The sequence below is a fragment of the Pipistrellus kuhlii genome, unplaced genomic scaffold, assembly GCF_014108245.1.
Source record: "Pipistrellus kuhlii isolate mPipKuh1 unplaced genomic scaffold, mPipKuh1.p scaffold_m20_p_7, whole genome shotgun sequence".
NCBI lineage: Eukaryota > Metazoa > Chordata > Mammalia > Chiroptera > Vespertilionidae > Pipistrellus > Pipistrellus kuhlii.
This window is the reverse complement of record NW_023425573.1, coordinates 38,248,335-38,266,668: the sequence shown is the minus strand read 5'-3', so window position 1 is coordinate 38,266,668 and position 18,334 is coordinate 38,248,335. Positions and strand designations below refer to the sequence as shown.

General features: G+C 43.4%; 1 protein-coding gene across 7 annotated transcripts in view; it reads left to right on the top strand.

The window, feature by feature from the left end:
• Positions 1-18,334, top strand: part of MAP3K20 (mitogen-activated protein kinase kinase kinase 20) — a 136,833-nt gene that overhangs the window by 100,705 nt on the left and 17,794 nt on the right. For 5 of the 7 annotated variants that reach the window (XM_036422324.1, XM_036422322.2, XM_036422325.2 and 2 more), the window contains 5 exons: positions 3,612-3,656; positions 5,393-5,423; positions 5,521-5,660; positions 9,943-10,005; positions 11,447-11,539. In XM_036422324.1, the coding sequence (XP_036278217.1) occupies positions 3,612-3,656; positions 5,393-5,423; positions 5,521-5,660; positions 9,943-10,005; positions 11,447-11,539 (372 nt within the window). The remainder of the gene's footprint in view (positions 1-3,611; positions 3,657-5,392; positions 5,424-5,520; positions 5,661-9,942; positions 10,006-11,446; positions 11,540-18,334) is intronic. The other 2 variants (XM_045575252.1, XM_045575253.1) reach the window with 2 other exon arrangements.

Here is an 18,334-nt window from a genome sequence, read left to right as displayed (position 1 = left end):
CAGGCACGGAGCCCTCACATTTTTGATGCTGTAGGACTGCTGGAGGCTGGGTTTGGCCAGTGATTTTTAACATGCAGCAGATTAGTTAGACTTTAGCATCAGCTGAAGCATGCCATCTTGAACCCCATTAAAATCAAGGAAATGCAGATGGGAGAAGGTTTGGGAGCCAACCAGAAGGACTTCTGTAACTTCATTTTCTGAGTTTTTATTGGAGTGGTAGGAATTTTGTGAAAGGTCATTCATTCTGAGTTAAATATTGATACTTCCAATTGTGATACACTAACCTTGTTGCAGCCTTTTGAAATTAGCAGTCTCACCAAACCACGTATGTAACAGAGCATACGTGTTTCTATAATCAGGTGCCTTTTACTGATTTTGAGTAAGACTGGTTTCCTGTTGAGATATTAAGTATTGCCAGAGGGAAGGATGTTCAGTGCTTTGACTGGGGCGTAGCCTGGCAGCTCTAGATGCAGCGTTTCTGTGATGAAAATGAGTGTCTACCGGGAAATCTGAGGACTAGCCACATTTCCTCTGGTTCCAACTTATTTGCATTCTATGGCCTGTGAGGCGCTTTCTGGCATGTGATTATTTACTGCAAAGTAGAGTTGCAAGCACCTACATTAATTATTTTACATCGTGTGCAGAATAATATATCTTTTCGTGTTAGATACAAGACACTGCACATATTGCTTTTTACACCATTTTAAAATTTTGTACTAAATAATAAAAAATATTTATACTCTTTGAGTGTGAGCTTTGAATAGATGGCATTATCACTTTACTGTGTTTTTTGGTTTTGTTTTTGTTTTTGTTTCTTAACAAAATTTTTCCTCAATTATTCTACTGCAATGTTATTCTGAGGAAGTCATATGCCAAAATCTCGTGCAATGTTTGTATGGAAGATTAAATTTTACTATTGTGTGGTAAGACTACTCAATGGTCGACTTCATCGTTGGAATTTGATATTCCGGCACAAGTCCACAATGTATTCAGAAGTCCAAGCTGGTGTCATAAACTTCATTTTGATGTGAATTCTGCTTTCCTTTGTTTTAAGACTCCATTTTACAATAAACATTTTGACAGTAAATCCCTTTGTGATGTGTTGCTGTGTCCTAGTATATCACATTTTAGACTAGACTCTCGACACTCTTTGAGGTCGTGTGCATGCACATGAGTGCGAGCTTTCCTCTCCTGCAAACGGGTGGAGTGTATGAATTTATAAAGAGACGGGGTTCAGTCACAGGTGGATTTTTTTCTTATCCACCAAGAGAGACAGGAAGACTTGGAACTCTTCCTCCAGCACATGCCCTGACATGTTAACAAGGTACAGGAGACATAAAGGAGACAGCTGGAGGTCATTAACGCTCCTCCCCTGTCCTGCGAAGCCCAAGCCGTCTTCCCCTCCTGCTCTTTGCCAGCCTCTGCAGGAGCCTCCAGAGCAAGCCCCACGCTGAGCCCAGGGCCTTTCCTGGCATCATCTGCAGGAGCCGTCCTCAGAGCACCAGATCGCTCTTCTCTCCTTTTGACATGAGAACCCAAGGTGTTGGTTTTGATAAGTCATTTCATTTACAGCCTTCACCCCAATCAAGAAACACTTATCTATCCATGTTGTTTAGCACAACATTTGGGAATGGTATAAAAATCAACACACCGCACACCCCTCTCCTCCCTCGAAAAGCCAGCCCTGAGGTAGGAAAGTATTCTTGTAACTTAGTCTGTTGTTTCTTGAACTAATCAGGAAAGTTCCCTGCTTCACATTTGTTTCCGTGCTGGGGAAAGGAAATGACATGTTTCTGCAGCTGGACGCAGCTGCCCTGCAAAGAAATAAAACTTGTCATGTGTTCTCTTTGATGAAGCTCCGTTTAGGTCCTCTTCCTCCCATCCTTTTCCTTCCCTCATTATTACAGCAGGTGAGTGCATGTGGCCGCTGATTCCTACACACACCGGGTGTTTCAGAGGAGGGAAGAGAATGCGAGGGGGCTGCGGAGTGTACAGAGAGCATAGGGAGGTATGTCCTTGCAACTGATCTATAACACTCAGACCCTACCCACCCATAGTCACTGTAACCAGTGGGGCTTGTTAAATGCTGCCTGGCCCCAGAGCCAGCCTTGTTTCTCAGACATACACTGCCTCTGGTGCCCTGATTGGGCAAATGTGCCTGCCCATCCCTCCTCTCCCCACCCCACCCCACCCCGCTGCCGGTGTTCTGCCCTGTTGCTTCTCCTCGCCTGCTCTTCTCCCTGCCCTGCCGTGCCCAGCTCAAGCCACTATGCCTTCCAGCTCCCCATCTTAGCCTATGAAAGCCTTCCTCTTCCCTGGCATACCCACAGGCACTGAGCCCTCCACCGTAGAGCTTAGCATTTCAGTAAACACATCCTTTGGTGTTCTTCCTTCAACAGACTGTTCAACAAAAATGTACCAGGTATTGTATGCCAGACACCGGCCTAGGCACTGAGTAAGCCAAGAGGAGGGTGTCCTTTATCCTCCCTGTGGAATTCATACTTATTTTACCCCCCCCCCCTCTTCTTCCCCCCATTTCAATGAAAGGCTCCTGGTCGTCAGAGCCATGCCTTCCGGAGCAGGGTCTGAACCTGCGAGTTCAAAATCCCTGCAGGTTAAACTATTAACTCACCCACCCTCTGACTTTGACCCTGATATCAAAAATAACCAAACTCAGCTTTTTTTTTTTTTTTTTCCCGACTCACCCACACAAAATATTTGTAACAGATTAAAAAGCACTTGGCTACAGTTCTCTCATGAGCAGTTCGACCATCTTGAGAAGTTAAGTTAGTAAAAGCTGACGGCTATAACAAGCCCTAATTCAAGTCACAGGAAACCCAGGTGTTGTTCACATTTTGTAAGGAATTCTTATTTACTCTATGGCCACGGGGCACTTCCTAAAGTGAGGAGCCTTTTGGCTCTGAACATGGGGCCAGCTGAGGTCCTCTTGCAAAGTGAGCTCTCCTGTTTGCACACCGGACAGGAGCGCGCTTGGTTGGTTTCAGTTGGAGCCGCTCTGCAGCCTGGGCCGCTTAGAGCAGTTCCAGTCTCGCTCATCCTTCTTCATCCCTGTCTCCTAATATCTCTTTGTTTGTTTTTTTTAAATATAATGCAAGCAAGACATTGAGTTAAACACTTAGACATTCTCCTGTAAGAATAAGCCCGAGTCGTCTGGTTACCAAACGGTCCCTTTGGAATTTTCATTAATAATCAAGCGATCCTCATGTTGACTGAGAATTCCGAAGAACGCTCTGGCATCTGACAAGTGCCAGGCATTCCTTGACCACCAAGCCCCATTGTGGGATATGAAAGGACTCTTGGTGTGCCAAGTGCGAAAAGAGAAAAATCTCAAGATGTGCCGAGTCCGGCCCCGGCAGCTCACAGAAAGCAGTGGGTTGTTACTGAGCGGAGGATGCACATGGTTGGCTTCTGTGGGCAAAACCTGTGGAGCCCTGAGAACTCCTCTTAGGTCAGGACACTTGTTTCCCGTCCAACCTCGCCCGCAGGAGGAACCAGCCAGAGCAGCAGCCAAGAGCTGGAACAGACCAGAGGGTAACCCAAAAGGACACTGACGATATGCTTGTTCTATTTCATCCCTGTTTCCCCCGCAGCTGCTGCCTTCCTTTGAGATCAGCACGTGGACGGAAGATGACGTGGTAAGCCGCTGCTGCTAGGCCTGGGCGGGTGTTTAATCAGGGTCCACAAGTTACAAACGCCTCAGGAGCTAGAAGCCGACAGGTTCCATGCTTTTCTGTTTTTGAATGCAGTAATGTTTATAATAAGGCCTCAAGAGCAGAGCAAGTATGGCTTCACATCTTATAAGAGCGTTCCACCTCCCTATTCGCTCTGAAAGGTGTCCCAGAATAATATAGGGAATCCCAAGGACTACAGAAAAGGACTGGTCTGGGATACCAAATGAACACACTTAAAAAAAAAAAAAAAAAAAAAAAAAAAAGATCCTAAATTTTCCTAAAATTACCAAGGATGGACTTGAACCACGGTGGAGAAAGATCTGGTAACAGCAGCCCTGGACTGCGATTCCTCTGAATGGGTTTCCTTCCCGCTTTAGGCCAGTTCAAAAGGGACAGGTCCAACTTTGCCATCTTTACTCTGACCTTCCCAAGGAAGAATGGACAGGAGCTCTCAGACATTCTCTGCAGCTGGAGCCAGAGGAGCCCCAGGTTTTTGAGAGAAGTGGGCAGACTCGGTCAAAAGGAAGTCCTGCACCCCACCCTCAGGGAGAGGCCCCGAGGGAAAGTCCTACTTAGCTCTTTGTATCTGTTTCCTTAGTGAAAAAACGGGCTGGGAATTCTGCATCAGAGACCTCAGGGCCTTGGGCTCAAGGTCTCATTAAACCTTGGTTGAAGAGAAAACAGGCCTTAGCGGGCCCGGCCCCTGGAAGTGGACCAGGCGCCACAGGTACAAACTCACCACCAGAAACTCTGGGGAAGGTCTGTTTACCTAGCTCACCTGGTTTCTGGGCTAAGGCATTTCCCGCCCACCTTTGTATTTGGCGAAGTAAACGTGCTTTCAGCATCAGCTGGCCTCTAGCTTCTACAGGGAAAGGAAACTTGGTACCAGTTGCATCTATTTCCTCCCTGAGCCCTGGTGATCTGAGGTTCCTGCTTAACAGGGAAAGAGGACACAGGATCTCCTTTGTTCGGGGCATGGACAGAAAATCCCTTTATCCCCAGTTGCAGCGTTGGTGCAGCAAATTTGAGAAGTTTTTTTTAAGGCTATTTTTAATCTTTGTCCTTGGGGTTCAGTGGTTTTCAAACCATTTAAATAAAATTCCTGGATCAAGCCGCCCCTCCCCCTCCTGAGATTTGGTGGGACTGGATCTGGCCTCCCTTCTGTCTCCCTTGACCAGGGTCATGTGAGACGCTACCAGTAAGCAGGTGCCAAGTGAAATTCAAGGACTCGGTCCAGCCTCATCCTATAAAAGAAGCTCCATGCTTTAGCTTGTCTTGGGCCACATACCTACTTCATGATGAGGCCCAGAACAGAGGACAAATTCTGCCCATTTCTCTGTCCACTGCTGTGTGATCCCTGTTACTCATACAACTTCTGGCTAAACCAGTGCCCCTCAACAACCCCGGAGACACAAATAGAAAACTATTATGAGAACCTTTTTGAAAGGATTTTAAAGTATTTTTCCTTCCAGATAAGGAGGAAAACCAATATCCACCAAGTGTCCAAGACCCCCAAAGAGAGAGAAAGAGCTCCAATGTGAAAGCTTGACGTTTTTAAAATCATAAAAATAAAATTTTCTATTCTACCTTTATGGGTGAGCCAAAATTCATGGTACTTGAGAACTATGGATTTTTACTGCTAAGTCTGGCTGTGGATCATGTATGAATCTTGAAAACTCTATATGTCCTCTCTTTCACAGTATTTTTGGGTTCAGCAGCTCGTCAGAAAAGGCAAGTGGAATAATTTACCTTCTTCATTCATGGAGTTAACTTTGCTGTGGACATGATTTCATCTAACTTTATTCTGCCCTCTAATCCCTCCCTTCAGGTGATGCTTCCGCAGAGATGAGCGTGTACGCCAGCTTGTTTAAGGAAAACAACATTACAGGAAAGCGCCTGCTTCTCCTGGAGGAAGAAGACTTGAAGGACATGGGCATTGTCTCCAAGGGGCACATCATTCACTTAAAGGTACCTCAGACAGGGGGAGCAGGCAACAAATCTTCACTGAGCATGTAGTCTGTGGGCGGCGGAGGACAGATACACAGCTGCGCTGGTTGTACGGAACCGTGTCCACACCAGCTGAATATTAGCTGCTGCCCCTGTGGGACCCTACTTCCTCCTCATAAGCCAACAACAAAAGGGTTAATACCTGACCCAGCAGAGGTCACCTGGATACTCCTGATGATCTCAGGAAGTCTCTAAGAGGAGAAGATAGGTATTAATCATGCAACATCGGTAACATGACACATGTAAGAAATGCCACAAAGAAGAGGTGAGGTTGGGATGAGGAGGGGCTTCTGTGAAGAAGTTGTGAAGGAGGTAAGAGCTGAAGAACAAGAAGGTGTTCCCCAGGTGAAGGGGTAGGAAGAGGTGTTCTGGGGGGAGAGTATGCCTGTGCAAGGCCGGGGAGGGAAGAAGCTTGGTGTGCCAGAGGAGCCAGAAACAAGGCGGTGGGTGCCTGCAGAACTGGCGTCCCACCCAGAATAGCAGGATGCAACCTCGTTTAGGCCAGAGAGGCTAGGTATCCATTAGGAATCCCTGAGGATGACGGAACTTGCCCATGAACTGGGAAGAACCTGAGCCACTGAAGTACCTCAGAAGATAGGAATGTGTGTGTGTTCAATTTGCAATCTTCATAATTTTGATCTGTAATAGACACCATACATGTACTTTAAACTTTCATTTTCTCAGGAAATTCTCACATTGACCCCATTAGTCCTGAACAGTTCCAAAGCTAAGCCTCTATTTTTATTGTATTGTATTTTATAAAACAAACACACCAACAGATCTGGTAGTAACCAGATCTGTGGGTGTGTTTGTTTTATTTTAAAAAAAAAAAAAAAAAATATATATATATATATATATATATATATATATATAGTATATTTTATTGATTTTTCACAGAGAGGAAGAGAGAGGGATAGAGAGTTAGAAACATCAATGAGAGAGAATCATCGATCAGCTGCCTCTTGCACACCCCCTACCGAGGATGTGCCCACAACCAATGTACATGCCCTTGACTGGAATCAAACCAGCGACCTTTTAGTCCGCAGGCTGATGCTCTATCCAAATCGGTTTTGGCTTATTTTTTAAATATATTTTATTGATTTTTCACAGAGAGGAAGGGAGAGGGATAGAGAGTTAGAAACATCGATGAGAGAGAAACATCAATCAGCTGCCTCATCCACACCCCCTACTGGGGATGTGCCCGCAACCAAGGTACATGCCCTTGACCAGAATCAAACCTGGGACCTTTCAGTCCCCAGGCCGACGCTCTATCCACTGAGCCAAACCAGCATGTGTTTGTTTGTTTTAGTTACTGAAACCAAATAAGAATTTCTGGCATCTTTGCAGCATTGCTATTAATCAGAGGTCAATTTTGAGCAAGATCTTAGGACAAAATCAAGTTTACTCCCCAAACTTCCTCAGCCCCAGGGTGGGGTGGATGGAGGGGTGGGCACAGGTTAGAAAGGAGAGAAATGGAATAAGGAAGGGAATGTAGAAAAGCAGCTTCCATCCAAATCCACATCTTCGCAAAGCCTCAACCAACATGCCACCTATTTTCCTCTTTGCCTCAATTAGAGACCCTGACACTAGCCTTTCTAGGGAAACCCCCTGTGGCCCAAAGAGAACCATCTATAATACTTGCATGTTTTGTGGGCTCTGGATCCATGGAAGGGACCTCCTTACAGCCCTCAGCAGCCCTAAGTGATGGCTTAGCCTCAGCCTTAATGCCTTTTCCCTCTCAATAGATGGGCAGGAAACCTCATGCATACGCATACACCTCAAAGGCTGGCACATATTCATTCAATCTCGACCTCTGGGTGTGGGCAAGTCCATCCCCAAAAGTTATGCTGGCTTAGCTGGCCTATAGCAGGAAAAAAATATTTTTCTAGTACAGAGAAGTGTCGGGGTTCCAAGAGAGAAATCTGGTAAAGTTTACGTTATTTGACAACTGCCCAATAAGATACTCCCACCTCCCCTTCCCCTCTGCTAGCTCTGAAAAGGGGGCACACTCCTTAAGGAGCAGTCAGGAAGAAATTGGGGGACAAGCTGTGACACCTCACCAAAGCCCATGGTGATGGAAATATTCCCAGACTTGGCCTAGGACAGTCAGAGTGCCCTGTGCATGCCAAGTCGGTATCATGAAGGCAAGCAGTGTCCAAACCTATTGGCTATTGTTCAACAAATTCAGCGAATGCCTACTCATTGCAAGACTGGGCCTGAAAAAACCCACAAAGGCGAATTCTTCCCAAAGGAATGTGTGTCCCGGAGAAGAAATAAAGCATGCTCATACAACTTCTCATAATACAGGGTCTTGGCAATTTGGAGGGAAGTTACTACCACATTACCTCCTCTTGAGTAGGGCAGTGGGGGGCGGGGGAGATAGAGAGGGAAAACATCAGGGAGTGGGTGCCCTTGAGCTGGATCTTGAAGGAAAGACAAAATTTGGAAGGTAGATGTAAGTGGGAAAGGACAAAACATCAGTCAAGACAGAGAGAAGAAGGAGTTAGAGGGAAAAAGAGCAGCAGAAGAGAATCCAAATGAACAGTGTGTGTCTCCGTCCGAAGGAAGGCCAGGTGCAGGGAACTCAGCATACCCAAAGCAGGGTATGGACAGCGTATGACTTCAGGCCTGGGAGCTGAGGTCTGGGGGGACTATTGGAAATTTTGAGAATTGACATGTTTAGAACTTTGCTTCTGGAAGTTATCAAGTGGGTTAGAAAGGAAAGGCTGGATTTTGAAAGACCAGTTCAGAGGCTGTGGTATAGAGAATAATAAGGCCTCTCCAGGGTAAGAACATGTGAATGGAGAGAAGGAAGGGCAGCCCAGCTAAGAGAGCTGTAGGAAGTAGCACAGGGAGCAGAGAACAGTGTCACAGAAGCCAGAAGTTGTAAAGCTTTATGGAAATGCTCCATGCTACGGAGAAGCCCAGGAACACACTCGCAGAGAAAACACCACTGTGGGAAGCTGCCGGGAGTGGGGGTGCGGCAGTGCAGTGTCCTTTGCTACAAAAGGGAGTGTGGCACCCTCAAGATCCTCTCAAGCTCCCAGGTGAGTCTGCATGTGGTTCTCAGAGTGGTGGACCCTCCACCTGAACGCCAGAGCCAGCCTGTCTTAGAGGAACATGTAGTGGGCTCAGCCATCAGGCAGCACTCTGTTAAATTCAGCTACATGGCAGGTAATTCTGACAAATAAGCCTATATAGGAGAGAAGAAAATTAAGGGAAAAGAGTCATGGAAATTTGCTCCAGGAGGGAACTGCATATACTTGGGGTACTGAGGATACACAATGCTTCAAGCTGGGCCTTTTGGGATGGGGTACTGAATGAGTACCTCCAGACTAGAGCAGTCCTGGTGGTACTTGTCAGAATTGTTACACACACACACCCACACACACACTGGTGGGGAGAATGGGCCCTTCATTCTCTGTTCTTTCACTAATGCAGGCACAGGCATTGTTGTTTACATTCTCTAAGAGTCTATGCCCTTCAACAGGAGGTCATTGAAGTGGTCTCCGACCCTTCTGCTGCTCAGTGGTCCCTTTGAGCCTGTCTTGGCTCCCTCATGTGGAGGGGCCGCATATAAGGGACAGGGCTGAACATCCAATAAGTGTTCACTACATTGTCAAATGTCAACAGCTTTCATTTCACTTTATAAGATGCACTTAATTTTTCTCACATTGGCACTTTTTACTCTCTACATGATATGTTCAGTTCACAGAAAAGCCAGATTACACCTGATGAGTATTAAAAAAAGAATCATAATTTAAATTGTCCTCCTGTCCTTTAAGAGTTCTTTGTGCTTCGTTGGGGGAGGGGGTGTTGGATGCATACCCATAGAAAAGCCCCTACAAAGCAGCAAACCCTTCGGTGAGATTTCAGCCTTAATGAAGGTCTCTGGTGACATATTCATGTGCTTTGTTGTTTTTCCCAGTTACTCGGGGTGACAACTGCACTCTTTACACCAGAACACCAATTTGTCACTATTGTACCTGTGATTGAAGAATGGTTTTATTTATTATTTCGTCTGAGATTTAAATTCTTAAATATCTTCCTGTTCCATTAAATAATTACAAACAGTATATAATACTGTGAACAGTCAGGGTTATTCTCCATAGATATTGGATATTAACACCCCCAAGATATTTTATGAACCACATAAAGAATGCCTTTGTATGTGCACAATAATTGTAATCCTCTCGGCATTATCAGACCATTAATAAAGCCATGTGATTTTTTTTTTTTACAGTCAGCCATTGAGAAATTAACTCATGATTATCTAAACTTGTTTCACTTCCCACCGCTAATTAAGGTAAGCAAGGTTCTTTTCTTACTGAGAATATGCTTTTATCGACATATGCACCTGCCACCTCCACACCTAAGTTTGCCAATGTCGGGAACTGTTGTTTGAAGTGAAATTTAATCATAGCTGTCCAACAACAGGCCCTTTGAGTGAAGCTCAGGATGTGTTTAAATTGAACACCCTTCTTCCCCGATAGTTGAAACATTAACAATGCATTCATGATAAGAACCACACATGTCACCTTAGTGGCTACCAGCCTCTGGCCTCCCGCCTGTTTCTGGAGACCTTTGCCTGACCCTTAAGCCACTGAAGGAATTCACATGCCTGAGCTCAGGATGCTCACTTGCATTTTGGGGTGGGAGGCCTATTGTTTGGGCAGCATATTTGTATATGTGACATATTCTTTTGAATATAGTCTAAAGGTATATGATATACTTTGTTATTAAATAAGTTGATACTTGCTCTCTTTTTTAGATTTTTAAATTTTTTTATTTTAAGAAAATACAGAGCTGGGATAATTTTACTTCTACTGTGGTCGATATAATAGATCTTTGAAAACCTAAGTAAGCTTACTGACTGCCAAACCTTTCTCGTTATTTAACTGTGCTTAATTTCCACACTACCAGTTGTTTTTATGGCTTATATTCTCACTGAACCAGTTTTTGACATCCTTTAAAATGACTGAAAGACAAAGGTCTCCAATATCTATGAAATAAGTAAATGCATATTAATAAGAATTAGAACACTTACTCCCTTCAGGGAAAAACAAACAAACAAACAAACAAACAAACAAAAAACATTAGTGGCTTGTTCCTGAATTGTCTATGTGTCACTTAAGAAAATTCACTTGGGAATTTTTGTTTCCATTTTGATAGCAAATATCATACTTCTGAGAAGCCATTCACCAGTCTTAAGCCCTAAACTCACATCCCATATCTTAATCTCCAGACACTTGCTCTTAATACACAGAAGTCTTCTCATTCATTAGCAAGTATGGTTTTCCATCTCTAAGCCCTAGAAGGCTCATTTGTTCCTCTGTTTGGTCCTCCATCCGCTTATGCTCTCAGAACCGCTAATTCCTCTTTGGAAAGAGTTTGTAAATATTTTGAGTGCTGTGAAACGCTCAAGGTAAAGTCTCTCAGTGCGTCTCCAGGTGCTCGGTGCATTTCTGGGGTAAAATTACACAATGAAAGAAGCACCGTGAAAAATGTAAGCCGGTGACCTTCAACCTGGAGCGTGTCAGATAAATCATTCGGGAAAGTTCTCAAAAGCTTAAGATGTCATTCTATTGCTTTACATAACTGTAATTTGAAGTTTATTCCAAAAAATAACCAAAAGTTTAAAAATATGTTAGAATGGAACAACTGGTGCTGAGAAATCATCTCTTTTACCTGAGAAGGAAAAGTGAGAATTCTATCTGGAATAAATGGCGTTTGGTTTTCTGTTTTAGGACTCAATTGGTGAACCTGAAGAAAATGAGGAAAAAATAGTGAACCTTGAACTTGTTTTTGGTTTTCACTTGAAGCCAGAAACAGGCCCAAAGGTAAATTGCATTTTAAGTTGTTTGGATAAATTTAAACCTCATGTATTTTCTTCTCTCCTGGTATTCTGGGGTTTTATATACCCACTCCTTCCAGAGGGTGACTTGACTCTAAATAAATTTATAGACTATAAAATAGACTTCAGTTGAAACTCTGCCAGGTGCCTCTGTAATCCCATCTAGGAACCTGACTCTCTCGCCACCCAAACCTTCAAGGAAACAGTAAAGCGTGGACAGGGAGGGGTGAATACGGACTGAGTGCTTATGCCTCTTTGCATCACTGCTGCTTGTTTCCTGTCTCCTAAGGGGAAGCAATTTTTAATATTAAGAGTAAAACAACGCTGAGAATGGAACAGTAGGCAACATGGAAACTCAAATTATCAGCTCTAAGTAGGGTAGCAGGACATTTGACCAAGATTCATTCAGGCAGGCTTTCACCCACGCAGCATATGAATTGGAATCATAACAGGATTGTGTTACATTGGATTCCCACAGATAACTAGCAATAATGATACCTTCTAATTGAGCACATAGGACGTTCCAGGTATGCAGCCCTGAGTGTCGATGTTGTTTTCACCCATTTACAAATGGGGAAACTGAGGCTCTGGAAGATAAAATAACTTGTCCAAGGGTTACATGGCTAGCAATTAGCAGAATAAGGATGTGAATGCAGGCCTCTCAGACGCCAGAACCAAGCTTTTAACTACTGCACGATTTGTACCTTTCCTTGGAGGTGGCCTGAGATCTTGTACATAAATGCAGCTCCTCTAAGCATGTCAAACTCAGGACTGGCAGGCCACAAGGGATGCATACGGCCCAGCCGGGAGTTTGACATGCTTGCTAGCCAGTTCTGGTAGGGCTGGTGTCAGCCCACTGGCTCTTCACTAATTAAAGGAAGCTGACCCAGGCCATACCTGGAACTAGTGCTTGGGAATGAATCAAAATTGTTGCAAAGGGTTGAAATTTCACCAGGGACTTCCAAAGATGCTCTTTCTAGACACCTGACAGTGTCTTTCCTGCGCTGCTGCAGCTGTATTGATGCGTTTGCTGAAGGGAAATATTTACTTCCCTAATTGAGCCACATAACTTGGTGGAGTGAGAGCCGCTCTCTCTCCAGGTGTCCTGTCTTTGAATATTTTTCTTTTTCCCTCTGCAAATGGGCCATTGTCTACTTATGCCTGTTGTTAGAAACAGCCACAGAAAGGGGGAAGGACAGGAAGTTCCTCTCTCTCCAACAGCAAGCACAGCACCTTCTAACCCTGAGACTCTGTAGCGGTGAGCACCTTTGAGCCATCTCATGTTAAACAAGTTGCACATTTTAATTTGCCTTGTTTAGTATCCTCGGCCTCGTGGCACTTAATTGATGGGTATTCGGTGTTTAAATGTTTTTATGGCTTGTAGGTGATAAAAGAAGAGGAAAGAACTTTCTTGAAACAGACTTAGTCAAAGATGGTCTCAACCAAGAAAATAATTTTCAACTAACAAAGAAATGATTTGTTAATGTGGAAAACTAGAAAATGATTGCTTAGTAAATATTAGAAACTATAAATGACATTTGATACCAAATGCAGCGGTCTGTTTTTGACCATAATTGTGTAGACTTCTTGAGCCATTGGTTACTCACAAAGCCTAAACTCACCACAACCTTTGATATTCTGCTGGTCCTTGGTCACCCGCGTGGAGGAATTTCCCCTATTCATTCAGCACACATTTACTGAGGACTTCCATTGTGCCTAGCTCTAGGCTAAATACTCAGGGCCCTTACATCATACAAAGTCAAAAAAACAGTTACGGCTTGCAAGGAGCCAATAGCTTATCAAGCTGTGGCGGTGCAGTGCCTTGGGTTCAAGGACACTCTGAGACGGGCTTGAAAAGTCTTGGTCACCAGCTGGAGATGGGTGCCTGGAAGGGAGGAGCCGGGATGGTACCAAAGATCTAGTGTGGCAGCAGGACAGGTGATGTCATAGTGTAATAGGTCAAAAGGTGAAAGTCAATGTGGATGTAATGCCAAGGTGCTAATAGTATAAAGAAACAACTGAAATGGGTGAGTGTAACCAGGAAAAGCTTTTTTGGAAGGGATGAATTTTGAAACAGGCCTGAAGGGGTTGTTTGCAAATAACTCCCTGAATATACTGTTTTAAAGCTTATGCTTAGAGAGTACTTCTTTCTAAAGAGCGAAGGTTATTCCATAAATGTCATCTCATTTATCCCCCTGGCATTTCTGTGAGAAATACTGGGGGAACTGAGGAAGGGAGAGGTCAAGTTTTTCATCCAGAGTCCCACCTAGTAAAGGGCAGAACCATATTGTCATACTGTCTCTTTTTGGAAGTATCATCACCCCCCTAGTATATTAGTAATAAAAAAGCAAGAATTGTTGGTTAGTTAATACTAAATTGCCACTTCGTTTTGTATAGAAAGTGCCTTGCGTTTTGTAATCTAAGGCCTTTTAAAAAAAATAAAAATGTGTTTTTATTGATTTCAGAGAGAGGGAAAGAGAGAGAGAAATATCAGTGTTGAGGGAGAATCATTGATTGGCTGCATCCTGCACATCCCCACTGGAGATCAAGCCCAAAACCCAGGCATTTGCCCTGACCGGGAATCAAACCTTGACCTGTTCATGAGTGGACACTCAACCACTGGGCCACACAGTCTGGGTATTATCTAAGGCCTTTGATTTGGCACAAAGGAAAGGAGCTCCCAGAGTCCCAGGCAGCTTCATGCACTCCTCAGGGTGGCAACCATCCTTTTTCACTGAAATATTCTGCTGCATAGAGTGTATTATTATATCTGTAAGAAACTCACCAGTCAGGAATATTGATTCTCAAATTGCCAAGGAATAAACTATCAAATCACCCAGCAGTTTTCTCACTAGGATCTTTCTGAGACTTCATGCCATAAAAATTCAAAAGCAGAGTTACGAAGGACTAGCGATTCATTCCTTGTTGGCAGTCACACACTCGGTCCCTTCCTATCCTGATGTCCTCCTTTTCCCAGGGAGGTGAGGAACCCTGACTGCGGCTGGGCTCCTGTGGGTAGATGTTGACTGCCTGCCATTCGAGAAGAGACTGGGGTTGGAAAAGCTTCACAAACAGCAACGTCTCTCCCAACACCCGGCTTCAGAGGCCCTTACACAGAGATAGGCTTCCGCACCCCAATCTGTCTCACCAGATGACCATCTCTTCTGGTTTCTTTTATATATATTTGTTTATTTATTTTTTACAGAGAGGAAGGGAAAAGGATAGAGATTTAGAAACATCGATGAGAGAGAAACATCCATCAGCTGCCTTCTGCACAGCCCCACTGGGGATGTGCCCGCAATCAAGGTTCATGCCCCCAACCGGAATCGAACCCTTCAGTCCGCAGGCCAGTGCTCTATCCACTGAGCCAAACCGGTTAGGGCTCTTCTGGTTTCTTTTGAGCCGTATTTTGAAGGGGCCTGTTTAGAAGAAAGGGGAGCAGCACTAAGTGCCCATCAGAGCGAAGGCTTTCCCTGTCCTCTCCCATGTCCTCTTTCCTCGCCGTAATTGTCCCCTTCTCCCACTCCACTCTCCGGTTCTTTCATCTATAGGTTAAAAAGCTGCTTTTTACCAATACTTCCCACTCACTATTGTGCTTTTAGGTCTTTATTAGATTGCTTTATAAAATGTTGCATTTAATAAACTTAATTGAATCTCCAGGCCCTTTCTCACAGCACTATGAATATCAAAAACGGTCAAATAAGGCTTTTTTCTCCCATTGTGTAATTTTTGTAAATGGATAAACATGAATAAAATAACAGGGCACAAAGAAAAGGATTTTGTAAGGAAGTAAAAAGCCAACACCTTTTGTAAATTTCAGAACAGCTAAAACTAGCACCTTCTTTACTTTTATAGATCTTGCATTTATTAAAAATTCAGTGTAGGGAAATTCACTTCCCATGTTCATTTATTTTGAGGGGTAAATATATGTACACACATGTTTGTGTGACCAAGTACATAAGCTTGCAGTGATATGGTTCTATCGGAAACCACATTTTAATTGACAGCGAAGGAACAAATTCAGTTCGGAATTTGACTACACGACATGCTGCTGATTTCTAATTAGAGCGTGGAGATAGACTTCACATGGCTTGAGCAGTGGCCTGTACAACTAAGCGGACCTGGGAGAGGTGCTCAGTTCATACTTGCCAGTGATGAGTGGAAATAGCATGCCAGAAAATGTCTAACAACTGGAAAAAGCAGCCCTCGTCGTGTTTGCAGATTTCCATGGTTTAAATAAATACTCCCACCACGGCCAAGTTCAAGTTACCAGACATCACTGAACTTGGAGCCAGAGAGAGATGTGAGCCCTCATGCCATGAGAGCTGGCTCCAGCACACCATTGCATCCCTCTTGGTCTTCTTAGTCAAGATTCTGAATTCCTTTTAAAATAGCTAATAGCAAGGATCTCGTGAAAAGACTTTGGTCTGAACAGATTAAAAATACATCGTCACTGGTTTCCAGCTGTAATTGTATGCAGAGTTAGTTCAAAGGGAGTTCGAGCCTCTCAATGACTCCATTGTTAGTTAGCTTAGGTCACCTCGAGTCGCACTGGCTCATACAGATGCACTAATCATATTGTATGAACCAAAGATTAGGATTTGAGTTTGTATTCATGGAAATACATATGGAAATAAACAAAATTTTAATTTGTGATTGTTTTTAAGATGTTGGAACAGTTGTAGTTGTTGACTCCAGGATGTTGATAATAGTAGAGGAGATGTCTGCTTTTAAACGTGGGTTTCCCAAAGCTTCTGGGGCTCATTGAAAGTTCGGCAGAGAGAAGACTTCAGTAACTCACAGTGACCTGTGTTTTCTGAACCAACAATTAATCGTCAGCTATAAGAGAGAGAGATGGTTTGAAATGAAATTAACTGCAGCATATTGTAAAAGCAAAGATGTATGACGACTGTGTCAACCGTGGACATTAGGATTTGGACTGAGAATAGCTCAACTGGTAAACTATTAAGTAGGCTAGTGGTTCTTTAAAATTACATTTCTTGGCCTAGCCAGTTTGGCTTAGTGGCCTGCAGACTGAAGGGTCGCAGGTTCTATTCTGGTCAAGGGCACATGTCTGGGTTGTGGGCTCAATCTCTGGTAGGGGGTGTGCAGGAGGCAGCTGGTCAATGATTCTCTCCTCATCATTGATGCTTTTATCTCTCTCTCCCTCTCCCTTTCTCTCTGAAATCAATAAAAATATATTAGGGAAAAAATCGTATTAGGAAAAAAAACCATAGAAGGTGAGAGGAGAATTTAATATGTAAAAGAGCTGTTTTTATATTTTAAGGATTCTGGGTAAAAGTTATTTTGCAGCCAATTTCTCAGTATTAAAAAAAAAAAAATTAAGCAGTAATTAGGTAAGCCCGACCACCTTCTACTGGTATATTTATTAAGAAATTCAGTCTGAAATAGAATAGAGTCTTAATTATTCAAAAATCAATACCAAGATTTACTATTCCTTTTCTCTAAGATGAATACCTAGTACCTTTCAATTTCAAATACAGTTTTTAAAGAATAAAAAAAAAGCCTTTTTCAAACATGTCAATAACATCCACACCATTTCAGGTAGTCAAGTGTCTAATACATCATATGAAAGTATGTCTCACTTAATTTCACTTTATTTTACCATCATCCCCAAAGCCCCCTTTTCACCCATAACTCACATAACAACCCCCCAAAATGCAATGTAACAACCTTATCTCCACTGGTGTCTGGTTGGCCCCAATCTGCCCTGACCTTAGACACAAGCCATTGTTAAGGGTGTAACACATTTACATATTTTGCAATAAAACATCAGTTATTTGCATTACTGTGTCAAGTTTTATTTGATTCTTTCACCTAAAAATGACTCATTTTTCTTTCTTGTATTTTAAAAACCAACTACTCTAAGCTTGTTTGAGAATAATCAAAAATTGCCCATTTAGCTAGAAGTCATTTTCTTTTCAAAAGGCAAATGTTATTTAATCTTTCAGCTGTGCATTGTGCCATCATAAATACTTTCTTTTCAGCACAGTTGTGGGGACTGAAATGAGCCCACTAATTGCCTCCCATTTCAACTGACATGTGGTGGTTTAGTGGAAAGAGAACACAGCAGGGAGAAGGAAATAGGAGGCTGAGAAAATGAGAGCTAATTATTTTCACTGCCTCATGTCAGGCTCTGTGTCAGCCTTGTTTTTACAAACTGGAAGGTTTAGCACTAAATAAAACAAACTGGCGTCATGTTTTTATATACTGGCAGTGTCATGGAAGCAGCTGCACATCTCAAAGACAATATAATGCCTGCGTTCGCATGGACACCATCTGACAGACACTGTGAGCCACAGCTAATGAGGACATCACAGTGGTGCCAAGTGAAAGGTGCTGAATTATGTATGATTCTTCATCAGTACAGCAATAGTCCTGTACATCATTATGAGACATTGTTTTGCTGAAGAGATTAAAACATTCTCAGTTCCAGACCCTGCAACCTATGCGCGCTGAAAAGAGGTTATTAATGGAATTTTTAGGGAGAGTTTCTTGCGCGTTTCTTTTCGGTGGAAAAAAAAAACAAATCTCGTGGGACAAAGCCGTGGTGGGTCACGACACCGGACAGATAAAGAAGAGGAGCGAATTAACCACACTTGCATTATCTCCCTTGTAAAGGCGGCACCACAAAATCGAGTGTAGCGGGGTGATACATAATGATAAATAACCCAGGTGCTAGCGCGGGAAGCTCCCCTCTCCTGCCTTTAAAACAGCAGGTCCCGGCAGCTGAGCTAGATAATAGCAGCGCATGCAAAGA